The 10,940-nt window shown below is 55.4% G+C and overlaps 7 protein-coding genes across 7 annotated transcripts; 4 read left to right on the forward strand and 3 right to left on the reverse strand.

The window, feature by feature from the left end:
- Positions 1–21: 21 nt before the first annotated feature.
- IE81DRAFT_327196 (amidase signature enzyme) lies at positions 22–2,592 on the reverse strand. Its single transcript, XM_025515039.1, has 7 exons — positions 2,368–2,592; positions 2,050–2,295; positions 1,876–1,972; positions 1,605–1,781; positions 1,331–1,506; positions 925–1,257; positions 22–833 (listed from the first exon to the last, which is right to left on the reverse strand). Exons 1-7 carry the CDS (start codon positions 2,450–2,452, stop codon positions 262–264), a joined length of 1,686 nt encoding a protein of 561 aa, XP_025365891.1. The 5' UTR covers positions 2,453–2,592; the 3' UTR covers positions 22–261.
- A 218-nt stretch (positions 2,593–2,810) lies between these two features.
- IE81DRAFT_79086 (hypothetical protein) lies at positions 2,811–3,723 on the forward strand. Its single transcript, XM_025517642.1, has 2 exons — positions 2,811–3,388; positions 3,472–3,723. Exons 1-2 carry the CDS (start codon positions 3,052–3,054, stop codon positions 3,600–3,602), a joined length of 468 nt encoding a protein of 155 aa, XP_025365892.1. The 5' UTR covers positions 2,811–3,051; the 3' UTR covers positions 3,603–3,723.
- Position 3,724: 1 nt separating this feature from the next.
- Positions 3,725–6,320, forward strand: IE81DRAFT_79087 (glutaminyl-tRNA synthetase). Its single transcript, XM_025517643.1, has one exon. The coding sequence runs from the start codon at positions 3,863–3,865 to the stop codon at positions 6,008–6,010; it is 2,148 nt and encodes a 715-aa protein (XP_025365893.1). The 5' UTR covers positions 3,725–3,862; the 3' UTR covers positions 6,011–6,320.
- IE81DRAFT_79068 (hypothetical protein) lies at positions 6,162–6,673 on the forward strand. The gene has a single exon (XM_025517641.1). The coding sequence runs from the start codon at positions 6,313–6,315 to the stop codon at positions 6,613–6,615; it is 303 nt and encodes a 100-aa protein (XP_025365894.1). The 5' UTR covers positions 6,162–6,312; the 3' UTR covers positions 6,616–6,673.
- IE81DRAFT_79062 (putative RPS19B-ribosomal protein S19.e, cytosolic) lies at positions 6,326–7,860 on the reverse strand. The gene is made up of 4 exons (XM_025517640.1): positions 7,844–7,860; positions 7,723–7,757; positions 7,488–7,637; positions 6,326–7,090 (listed from the first exon to the last, which is right to left on the reverse strand). The coding sequence occupies exons 2-4, from the start codon at positions 7,733–7,735 to the stop codon at positions 6,753–6,755; spliced, it is 501 nt and encodes a 166-aa protein (XP_025365895.1). The 5' UTR covers positions 7,736–7,757; positions 7,844–7,860; the 3' UTR covers positions 6,326–6,752.
- A 520-nt stretch (positions 7,861–8,380) lies between these two features.
- IE81DRAFT_350795 (hypothetical protein) lies at positions 8,381–9,461 on the forward strand (the record flags this gene model as incomplete). The annotated part of the gene is made up of 3 exons (XM_025516602.1): positions 8,381–8,468; positions 8,853–9,023; positions 9,349–9,461. 3 exons carry the CDS (start codon positions 8,381–8,383, stop codon positions 9,459–9,461), a joined length of 372 nt encoding a protein of 123 aa, XP_025365896.1.
- Positions 9,462–10,341: 880 nt separating this feature from the next.
- On the reverse strand, positions 10,342–10,774 carry IE81DRAFT_350796 (hypothetical protein; the record flags this gene model as incomplete). The annotated part of the gene is made up of 2 exons (XM_025516603.1): positions 10,342–10,431; positions 10,682–10,774. 2 exons carry the CDS (start codon positions 10,772–10,774, stop codon positions 10,342–10,344), a joined length of 183 nt encoding a protein of 60 aa, XP_025365897.1.
- Between the last annotated feature and the right edge of the window lie 166 nt (positions 10,775–10,940).

The following is a 10,940-nucleotide window of genomic DNA, read 5'->3' on the forward strand; positions in this document are numbered from 1 at the left end:
CCCCCTCCCTCCCTACGACATCGTCAATTTTCAATCATTTCAATCCAAAGACCAGTCGTATTTCGAGACAGACTCGAATGCATGTGATGCGCCCTCTGCGGGGCTCAGCGTTTGGTGATTGTGAGCCAGACCGTGCAAGCGGTGCTGTTCGATCTCGAATTTCGTGTGGACCTGACAGTGTTGAAGTTGACGTTGACGCAAGGCGAAAAGGACCAAACAGCGTGCTGTAAAGGCGAGCATGTATTGGCTAGCTGGCGTCTTTTAACCCATTTCGATCTCCTTTGCAACTCTCCAGATCGTCTCTTCGTGGCCCCACTGGGCCGTAAGGCAGATGCCAACGGGCCAACCGTCTTGCGCCACTCCAGCCGGAGCGCAGAGCGAGGGCAAGCCTGCCAAGGAAGCAGGCACGGTAAGAACATCTTGTACGTACGCGCTGGTTCTGCTAGCCGTCGACTTTTGCGCAGATGGATGTAGCACCGAAGCGAGTGTGGGTGCTGTAGAAGTAGTCGCGGGTCCCACTATCAGATCGACCCCTTCTTCTCCTCCTTCTCCTGCGCTCCTCTGCATCGGTCTGGTCTGCTTGCGCGATTCTTCCGACGATGCAGCAGCAAGCAGCACATTGACGTCTCTGAAAGCATTTTCAAATCCCCGCTGCACTAGCAATCTGACTCTTTGCGCTTGGAGAAAATAGTTGTCGAAAGCGGAAGATGTCAGGGCGTGCGTGCCTAGCAAGATGCGTCGCTTGACTTCTTCGCCGAACGCTTCTGAGCGCGTGTGCGCATATGGATGGACTTGGCCTTCAGAGATGCCCGATTTGTCCGTCGATTGATGACCTTATTGGCCACAATGGCGAGATGGGCGCACACGTCCGTGTCAGGGTGCTTGCCGCACAAAAGGCATACTCTTGGGCCACATGGCACTCACCGTATCTGACTCCATCATACCTTGCCAGGTTGCTGCTAGCCTCCGCGCTCGCAACGACATAGTAAGCTCCCAAAGCCGGCTTGACGCAGTTCAGACTGATGCTTTTCAGCACTGCGCCTCGTTGTTTGAGGTTGCTGAGCACGCCATGAAGGGGAGGTATGATCTGAGGTTCTAGCTCGGAAGGAAAATACTCGACAGGTATGCCTATCCGCAGACCTTCAAGCGAGCCTTTTGGGAACGATGCGATGCGGGCCTGTGCGGCTTCGCGGGCCGCCTTTCGCGCTTGATCAGGAACTGCAGATGGATCCTTCTCGTCGCGCACGTTCAAGACCTCTGCAGAGGGATGAAGCTGCTGAAATTAGCTGGGGCGAGCCTCGGACCACTCCGGCCTGGTGCAAGAATTCACCAAAAGCTAATTGAAGATCGTGAGGCGCTCGACCAAGCAAGCCGAGCGTATCCAAGCTGTCGGCGTAGGAGACCAGACCCCATCTGCTGATCAGTCCATACGAAGGCTTGAGTCCCCACACGCCGCAGTGCGAAGCAGGTATGCGTATCGATCCTCCCGTGTCTGAAGCCAGAGCTCTGCAAGGTTTTGCATGTGTTACGTCGACAAGTCTCGTGGTATAGTCAGCAAAACCGAGCAGGACAGCCGAGGACGAGAGGGGACAGATGCAGCTCACATTCGAGCTAGCCCTGCTCGGACACTGGCAGCTGCCCCGCCGGACGAGCCACCCGCAACACGTGGCTGGTGATAGGCCCTATGTCTTTGTCTCCCTTCGCTCTTATTTCCCATCGTGTATTCGTCCGGACTGGCGGGATTCAGCACTGGGCCATACACGGTGTGCAAATTGTGTGATCTGTAACATGGCACAAAGCGCTTGAATGCGTCAGAGAACGTCTTCATCTTCTCGACGCTACTCATCGTGAGTACAAATGGCCGCACGAGCTCACCCCATCCCGAACTCGTCGCAGTTCGTCTTGCCTATGAGCTGTGCGCCTGCTTGTCTGAGCAAACAGACAGCGGTCGCATCAAAAGGGGATGTGTAGCCTTTACAGGCACGACACAGCATATTGAGTGTTCGATCAAGCTTTCATGTCTACATCAAATGTGCACGAATGACTCACCGTGCAGCATTTGACTGGAGCAACTGGTAGGCATGTCCGTCGTGGCGATGTTGTCCTTGACCGACACTGACCATCCTTGCAGCGCGCCAGACTCGCCCTTTAAGGACTCAGCTCGAGCAGCGTGGTGAGTCCGGGGTGCAAGGTGCACGAGAGCATTGTAAGGGTCGTATCTGCCTTCTACTGGCGCTTGCGGATGAGTCTGAAACGACCTGCGAAGCGGTCGCGCCGGAGTGACGCTGCGTGTGCCTGTAGCATGCCCACGAACCGGTAATTTAGCGGAGTCACAGTATGCATGCGTGGCTGTACACAGTGCCTTACATTCGTCTTTGATTGCTTTGACCTCTTGAGTCCCCTTCCGTCTTGAAGCGGAAGCAGAGCCACTCCGCACGCTTATTTTGAACATCTTCGCAGCCTTTCTCTTCCGCACGTGAAGCTGTCTTTGCGCTTCGAATACTTGACGATGATGTGCGGGTCGTAGCCCGCACGCCGGTCTCTTGTCTACACGGCTTGTACGGAGATGGATGGTGAGATTCACGCTTCAAGTCAAAGGCCGACAATGAGCATGAGCATGCTGCACGCTGGTTCCTCACATCCCCGCGCCAGAATCCGAATCATGGATGCTGCGTACCGCGGTTGCTTCACAAAGCCGTGCTCCGTGCAGGGCACGTGACTGCCTGGCCTGGTGGGATCGGCTAGCTACAAAGCGCAATCAAGAATCGAGAATAGCATGGCGCAGCACGCGCGCAGCTTGCAAGCGTACACAACCACGAGTGAAGAGAAACGAGTCACAAGAGCAGGCTGCCTCGCTTGTTGCTTTCTGGACACCGTCACCGTCTTCGCTATCGTCGCGCATACACTGAGCGTGCGCCGCAGACGGCTGTCAAGGTATTCACATTGCCTCCTGGCTGGCTGACGGCAGATCATTCAACAGCCGCACCGGTCAAAGACCTCCGCTTATCAGTCACGCCTTGGCCCTCAAAGCTTCGCTTCTTTCCCCGCATCATGGCCCCCAAGAAGGAGAAGAAGTCGAGCGGTGGTGCTGCTGGAAACTCGGCCGAAATCTCAGCAGAGCAGACTCAACTGCTGGAACTGTTTTCGCGCATCTCTCTGAGCGGACCCAAAGCGCTCGAGCTGACTCGATTACCGGCTCAGTCCAAAGCTCTTCAAGAAGTCATCGAAGATTTGCCCAGCGAGGTGGGCCAGCTCGATCAAAAAGTATCCGGGCTGATCGTCTTGGTGTGTGCGCCTGCCAATCTGAAAGGCGTAGAGCGCAGTCAAAGGAACTACTTGGTCAGGAGGGTGCTGGACGGCAGCATCAACACCTCGGATAAGGTCACTGGTGAGTGCACGGCACCGAACACGGCATGTATGCATGCACTCGGTCAGCATGCTGATGAGCTTTTGATTGGAATCTGCTATAAGCGGCTGCCAAATTCCTTTTCAGCAGCCAACCAGAGGTGGATCAAGCCGCGTTCGATGAGGCCTGCGGTGTCGGTGAGTGCGATCGTCTGGTGGCACCAGGAGCAAGAGGAGCCCTGCCAGCACAAGGATGAGAATACAAAAACAAATGCATGTATTAGAGTCGACGAGCTTTGGCTCCATGGCTGCAAAATCTACTCGACTGATCTTTGGCGTGGCTCTCGCAGTATGTCGGAGTGCACCACAGAGTGGTTGAGCTGACACACCTTCGCTGCACCACTCTATAGGAGTCGTCGTCACTCCGGAAACAATAGACTCCCTCGCGAGTCAAGAAGTAGGAGCAATAGCTTCCAAAACCGCAGCTCAGGAGGCATGGGCATCGCAAAGTAACCTCATGGTCAAGCTGCGCTCGAATGAAGAGCTGCGGTGGGCTTCAGCAGTGGATGTCAAAGATGCGTTGGAGAAGCACCTCACGCAACGCTTCGGCAGCAGGGCAGAAGCGCTTCAAGCAGCTAAGGAAGCTAGGGAAAAATCAGTGGCGGAAGCCAAAGCTGCCAAGGCCGCCAAGGCCGCGCAAGGGAATGCGTCCAATGCCGCACCCGCTGTGGAAGAGGCAGATCCTACTGCCATGTTCAAGCAGGGCTTCTTGTCGCAGTTGCACGCGCCCGGAGAAAATGCGCAGGGAAATCCCAAGCACAAGCAGCTTCATCTCAATGCGACCGGCGGCAAAGTCTTCACTCGCTTCCCACCCGAGCCCAATGGCTTCCTACACATTGGACACACCAAAGCGATAGCGATCGACTTTGGATACGCAAAATACCATCAAGGTAGCTGCTACCTGCGCTTCGACGATACGAATCCCGAAGCGGAGGAGCAGATCTACTTTGATGCAATCCTGGAGATCGTTCGGTGGTTGGGCTTCGAACCCTGGAAGATAACCTACTCTTCAGATTACTTCGATCAATTGTACGCTCTGGCTTTGGAGCTGATCAAAAGAGGCAAAGCGTATGTGGATCATTCTACTGGAGAGGAAATCAGGGCCGAGAGAGGTGGAGAGGAACGGGGGCCGAGAAAGGAATCGAAGTGGAGAAATAGACCGACAGAAGAATCGTTGAAAGAATTTGAGAGGATGAAAAATGGAGACTATAAACCTGGAGAAGCTACATTGCGGATGAAGCAAGATATCTTGGGCAATGGCAATCCTCAAATGTGGGATCTGATCGCATATAGAGTGCTCAATGCATCTCATCATCGGACAGGCGACAAGTGGAAAATTTATCCGACTTACGATTTTACGCACTGTCTGGTTGATTCCTTTGAGAACATCAGTCATTCCCTCTGCACCACCGAATTTGTCCTCTCTCGGGAGAGCTACGAATGGCTGTGCGACGCAGTAGACGTGTACAGACCTCGTCAGTACGAGTTTGGAAGGCTGAGCCTGGAAGGCACGCTCACCAGCAAGAGGAAGATTTTAAAATTAGTCAAGGAGAAGATCGTGGATGGATGGGACGACCCGAGGCTTTATACACTCTTGGCTTTGAGGAGACGAGGTATACCTCCGGGCGCCATCCTCAGCTTCATCAACGAGCTCGGAGTGTCCACCAGCCCATCTTCTATCCCCCTCGCTAGATTTGAGAATGCAGTGAGAAAGTACCTGGAACTTCATACGCCTCGTTTGATGATGATCCTTCAACCACTGCGCGTGGTTCTGGAGAACGTACCGGAAGGCTTCAAGGTAGAGATTGAAAGGCCGTTGCATCCCAAGGTCCCTTCCATGGGCACCTCGAAGCAGTTCTTTGTCAAAGATCTCTGGATAGAGAAGGAGGACTTCCGAACTGTGGATTCGAAGGACTACTTCAGGTTGGCGCCCGGAAAGACCGTTGGCCTTCTGGGTGCTCCATTCCCGGTCACGGTGACATCCTGGGTCGACAGCTCTGGCTCGACAGAAGGAGAGCCGCGAGAAGTGAGGGTCCGATACGAGGATCCAGCGTTTGGCGGCAAGGGAATGAGCAAGCCCAAGACATACATCCAGTGGCTGGGCCAGGACGAAGAGTCGGGCAGTCCGATCAAGATCGATGAAGTGAGGATACACCATCGTCTCTTTCACTCGGATAATCCGGCAGGGGAGGACAACTTTCTGGACCACGTCAACAAAGACTCTTTGGAAGTGCACCGCGCAGCGCTCATCGAGTCTTCATTTTGGGATGTGGCAAGGCGGTCATTTGCACGAGCTCGGTCTGAAGCTTCGGCCCGCACTGACCAAGCGAAGACGGAAGCTGCTGCAACGAAGGAGAAGGAGAGCAAAGCTGTCGAAGAAGGAGTCAAGGGTGCCGTCAAGACGGGCGATGGAGCTCCCGAGCGAACGCAGGAGCAGCTGATCGGCAATGAATGCGTCAGGTTCCAAGCTATGAGGATAGCCTACTTTGCTCTGGACAGAGCGGATATGCAACCTCTTACCGAGAGCAGCACCCCGGACAGAATAATCCTCAACAGGATTGTCAGTTTGAAGGAGGACGCGGGCAAGAGCACTAGTGCGAAGTGAAGGCGCATGCATGAGGTCGCTTGCTGCCCTGTCGATTTCCTTGCATCTTTCACACAAGGTGCCTTCGCCTCTTGCCTCCAGCAGAGCGTGGATCTGCTGCGTTGCCGCCTTAGCAATGCTGTCCAGCAATCGAAATCCAGCTGTACTGTACGCTCTTTAGTGGAGTGGAACGCGAATTGCCTGTCACACACATGATCTACACGCTTGACAATCGGACGATGCGCGATCTCGGGAAGGGAGCCACTTGCTATGTGATTCTGTGCTGTAAGATCCTTTGTGTACACACCGCCTGATCAGACTGCATGCGCGATTTGGTAGGACAACTCCGGCGCGACGAGGCTGTGTGCAATGGGACGGTATGGCCCGCGATGCTCAAAGCGCGCAAATCGTGCAGTCAGAATTCCCTCGGGAGCAGATCTGGCGACGCAAACACCGAACGATCAAATCGACAGTTGGTTGAGGGAAGCATGACTTGGGTGTTGGGAAAGAGCTTGGCTATTGGAACATTTGGCCTGGGGCGAGGCAAAAAGAGAGGACACTGCAGCACAAACTTGCTGTGCAGTGTTCCTGCTGGAGGAAAAATTCCCCCTTTTGTATACTTGTAGGGTGCGAATGCTGCATGGATGATCGGGCCACGATGACGATTGAAGCGTGCAGACCGACGGGTAGCCGAACGCGCCACCTCTGCGAGGACGCGGCGTTTCAAGATGGGCGAAGGATACTGGGCGCATTGAGCGCGCATTTACTCGTCATCGTCATCCTCGTTGTCCTCGTCCTCATCCTCATCATCGTCCTCGTTGTCCTCATCCTCTTCCTCCTGAGCCCTGAGCTGCTCGCTTACAGCCGTAGCGATACGGTCCACATCTCTCATACCATCCTGAGAGATTCTTCGACCACCCTTGGGGTCCTTCTCCAACACTCCGATTCCCTCCAGACCCTGAACGACCTTGCGTTGAACGGAACCGGAAGCGTCGGCGTGCTTGGCTGGTCTGAATCCTCGGTTTTGCGCACCTCCTTGGTACTTCATCAAAGAGGAGAGACCGACAGCCTTGCGCAGGTAGATGTGGCGTGCGAGAGCAGCTGAAAAAGACAGAAAGGAGCGGAATCGTCAGTGCCATGCGTCGATCGACATGCCTGCTTTCAAGAGTACAATGATGACGCATGCAACCGGTGCGCAGCTTTCGCGTTGTGACATTCGGCACACCCATCCTGGATCGTGCCGAGGGCACGAGAGGGCTGTCCAAGTGACATCTCCTGACACCAAATCATCCCCAGCTCGGCTCGACCTGTGCTCTTTGCCAGACCTCGCCCTTGCCCGCGCCGAGCATTGATAGACCTGACTGGTGCGTGCGCTCCTCCCAAGCAGTCGACCTGCGTCTCCTGTGACTCTATTCACCCTCTACATAGCGGCTTCTTCCTGACTGCCTTTCTGCCGAGCATTTTGGCCCTCTTCAACCCTCCAAGTAGAAGTACTTACCAGCGCGAACGTAGAACCAGTCAGGATCATACGGGGCCAATTCCTTTCCCTTTCCGGTCTTGACCGTGTCTGCCCAAGTGGGGACCTCGATCTTTCCTGCTCTCTTCAAGTGATTGGCGTAAGCCGTAATGAAAGCGTCGGCTGGGACGTCTGTATTTTGCGATGGAATAGACAGCCGTGTCAGCGTGAGAGCGCATTTTCTAGGTCTTGCGGCTTGATAGCAAGAGGCACGCACCGCGGACACCCATGATGAAACGATCTTCTTGAGGGCTGTATGCGGGTCAGCGGATGGGAGACAATGACGATAAGCGGTATTGCGGAGAGACGCGATGAATGTCTAGCTGATGCTCACGAGCGAGACTGATCTTGAAGCGTGAATGTGTGCGGATATGGTAGTAGCGCAGGGGCTGTCTGGGAGGACTTGCGATGTAATGTTCCAATGGCTCGCTCAGCTTCACTCGTCAGGCGCTTCGCTCGCTCGGCTCCTAGTGCCACGCAAAGGCTCGCCCCGTCACAGCGCCAAATCTCTCGTGCGGCGGCCGTCATGCGCTGCGACACCCCCCACGACGGGCCGGCGCGCGCCTGCTGCTGCTGACTGCCGGAAGATTCTCGCTCGCGTGGCCTCCATGTGGCCGCAGTCAGCGCCGCGCCGCGCCCGCTGCATATGTCAAATTCTTACGCGCGAGAGAAGCGACGTGCAGGCAGGCGCAGCAGCTCTGCCATGCCCTTGAGCGGCAGGAGGAAGGCGATGGATGGGCATGGGTTGCGCGCCAGAAAGCTTGACCCGCGACCCCAGCCACGAGCCGCGAGTAGCACAACAGCAGCATCATCCGCCTCGTCCACCACCACAATCAACCCACATCCAGCAACACACGCATACAGCACTCTTCAAGATGGCTCGTGATCCCAAGCAGAAGAAGACTCGTTCCGCTCTGGACGATGTCAAGACCATCGAGGCTTCCATTCACCTTCACAAGCGTGGTGAGCATTCGCTGCGGGAACTGCTGCGATAGACGATGAGGCTCTGTGGGGAGGTCATGAAAGCCAAGGATGGTGCGAGAAGGGGTGCTTGAGGTCTGCGCTGGAGGCCTCATCTCTATTTCGGAAAGAAGGGTCTGTGTGTGGACGCTGTGCACAGGGTGGAATAAAGGCGCGCGGGGTTGAGTGCCCAGGCAGATTCACCTCTCCCTCACGGCTTGGAGCTAGCGGCGTTGGCACCATTCGTCGAGCATCGCTGCCACACGTCGTCTGTCACTCAGCAAGCGATTTTGGTGTTTGGGAAGCGACGCAGGCCTACAAAATCACACGCATTAGTGGCACCTTTACTGACCCCATCTCACGCACCAACACCATCTCTCTGAACAGTGCACGGCCTTGGCTTCAAGCACCGATCTCCCAGAGCAGTCAAGGAGGTCCGAGCATGGGTAACCAAGCTGATGGGAACAAAGGATGTGCGTCTCGACCCAAAGGCAAACCACGTCATCTGGCAGTTGGGTATCAAAGATGTCCCTCGTAGACTTCGTTTCCGTCTCGAACGTGAGTACTCACAGCCGCCGTCTGGAGGAATCGAGAGTGAAAGAACGGTGTCAAGGGGCTGCATTTGCTGGCACGTGAGGCGATGGGATCAGAGGAAGCAAAGAGATGCGCGCGTGGCAGACATCCGGGTGTCGACGTGCTACCTGGCCACGGGAGGTGTGTACGTTACCGGCCCGGCTAAATCGCTCGACAAGACCTCCGGTGCCTTCTACCATGGCGAAGGCGTCGAGAGCAATGTCATTGCGCTATCGATGTTGTTCATCATCACGAAGTCGGGGTCGGAGAGCTAACATAGCTCTCTGCGACGCTCGCCTCGGACTCACAGGCAAGCGTAACGACGATGACCAAGCCAAGGAGCGCCTGTATACTCTCGTCACTCCCGTACTCGGCATCACCAACTTCCACGGCCTCCAAACCACCGTCATCGACCAGGAGTAGAGGTGGTCGGTGTGAAGAATGGATGGAAGGCAAGACGGCCGAGATGGTCTGGATTAGGCATGCGCCCCTATGCATGGGGAAAGGCAGGCTTCTTGGCGTAGATGGGGATCACGCCTGCTCCACGCAAAATTAACAACACGCACGGGTCTGACGACTTACATCCCACGCATCCCCCATGCAATCTGTACGAGTTTCTTTTCTCTCGATATGTGCTTCGTGGGGCTGTGCTTCGAGTCGTGAATGATGAGACACGCATCTGGCATGGCATGGCATGGTGAGGAGGGTCAAAAGGCCCTGCAAAGCCGCCACGCTGATACCCCAAGCGGTGCAAGACGCAAAGTCAGTTCGAATGGCGAGCAGTTGCCGGTGCAGAACAGCGGACCGCAGACTCAGCCCGCTGCCCGCTGCCCGACGCTCACCTCAGCTTTTTGGAGTGTGGGGTCCATCGCGTACGCCCACAAGGTGCGACAACGCGGCCTCCCTTGACCTTTCGTACCACACCGGCTGGCTACGAGCGCGCAAGGTGCGAGCTTTCAATTCATCACGAGTGTGCAAACGCTTTTCGAAACAGCGACCTACCTTTCTCACGGTCGAGGTCTCAGCATAAAGCCAGTCTGTCACGATGAGCCATACATTCAAAATTGCGTGAGTCTGAGGGCCGAGTTTTGACAGGGGAGGGTCTCACAAGAGCCGCGCGTCCACGCAGCATGGTCAGGCCCAGCCATGCAGGTTAGAACGGAAAGGAACGGTGCTAAAGGTAAACCATTAAAATTTCGACTTTAGCATCAGAAGAGCTATACTACTCGGTCTAGCGATTTGCTTCACGAATATGCATGACAGTCATGTTCATTATTTGCGCTTGAATGTCATATTATTACTTTCATGAAGCCTGAGCTGCTTGTTGAGCTTCCACGCCTCTGAAAATGTCCCGCATGTGACCTTGAGCATCCGACGCTTGCTTTTCCAAAAACTGAGCTCATGCGATGCGATTTGTGAAAATTGGAACCGAGTGCCAGCAAGGATTTGGGGAATCAAATGGGCGCAAAAGAGGTGCACGTCGGGGAGCAATGGACCGCGGTACGATTGGAGCGCAAAGAAGCAGCAGCAGCAGCAGCAGCATGTCAGCATCTCGGACAAGTGTAAGTCTTGAGCGCTGTGAGAAGCAAAGTGCACGGGTGCGTGCAATGCGATGCGATGCGACGCCGTCGACTTTGACGCACCTTTTGCTTCTTGCTCAAGTTGGTCACCTCTTCCGCCAGCACCTTTTCCTTGCTGCTCAGCTGCGCGACGATGTGCGATTTGTCTTGCAGCATGAACCTGCCAGCCAGCCAGCATGGACATCGCGGATGCACAAGAGGAGCAGACGGTGAATCATGAAGCCTACACGTCACACGTGATGATGGATGGCATACAAACGCTCCAGCCAGCTCGCCCTCGCCCTCGCACTCGCACTGCTTACTGGCCCGCAGCCTCGCTCGC

The sequence above is a fragment of the Ceraceosorus guamensis genome, assembly GCF_003144195.1.
Source record: "Ceraceosorus guamensis strain MCA 4658 unplaced genomic scaffold IE81scaffold_198, whole genome shotgun sequence".
In the NCBI taxonomy this organism is placed as follows: Eukaryota; Fungi; Basidiomycota; class Exobasidiomycetes; order Ceraceosorales; family Ceraceosoraceae; genus Ceraceosorus; species Ceraceosorus guamensis.

Coding starts and splice junctions, on each gene's coding strand:
- IE81DRAFT_327196 (XM_025515039.1), bottom strand. CDS start 2,452: ATGTTCAAAATAAGCGTGCGGAGTGGCTCTGCTTCCGCTTCAAGACGG. Junction 1,973..2,049: donor CTCCAGTCAAATGCTGCACG/GTGAGTCATTCG, acceptor GTGCCTGTAAAG/GCTACACATCCCCTTTTGAT. Junction 1,782..1,875: donor TGCGACGAGTTCGGGATGGG/GTGAGCTCGTGC, acceptor GCCATGTTACAG/ATCACACAATTTGCACACCG.
- IE81DRAFT_79062 (XM_025517640.1), bottom strand. Junction 7,091..7,487: donor CTGGTTCTACGTTCGCGCTG/GTAAGTACTTCT, acceptor TGTCTTTTTCAG/CTGCTCTCGCACGCCACATC.
- IE81DRAFT_79068 (XM_025517641.1), top strand. CDS start 6,313: ATGCGCGATTTGGTAGGACAACTCCGGCGCGACGAGGCTGTGTGCAAT.
- IE81DRAFT_79087 (XM_025517643.1), top strand. CDS start 3,863: ATGGTCAAGCTGCGCTCGAATGAAGAGCTGCGGTGGGCTTCAGCAGTG.
- IE81DRAFT_79086 (XM_025517642.1), top strand. CDS start 3,052: ATGGCCCCCAAGAAGGAGAAGAAGTCGAGCGGTGGTGCTGCTGGAAAC. Junction 3,389..3,471: donor CACCTCGGATAAGGTCACTG/GTGAGTGCACGG, acceptor ATCTGCTATAAG/CGGCTGCCAAATTCCTTTTC.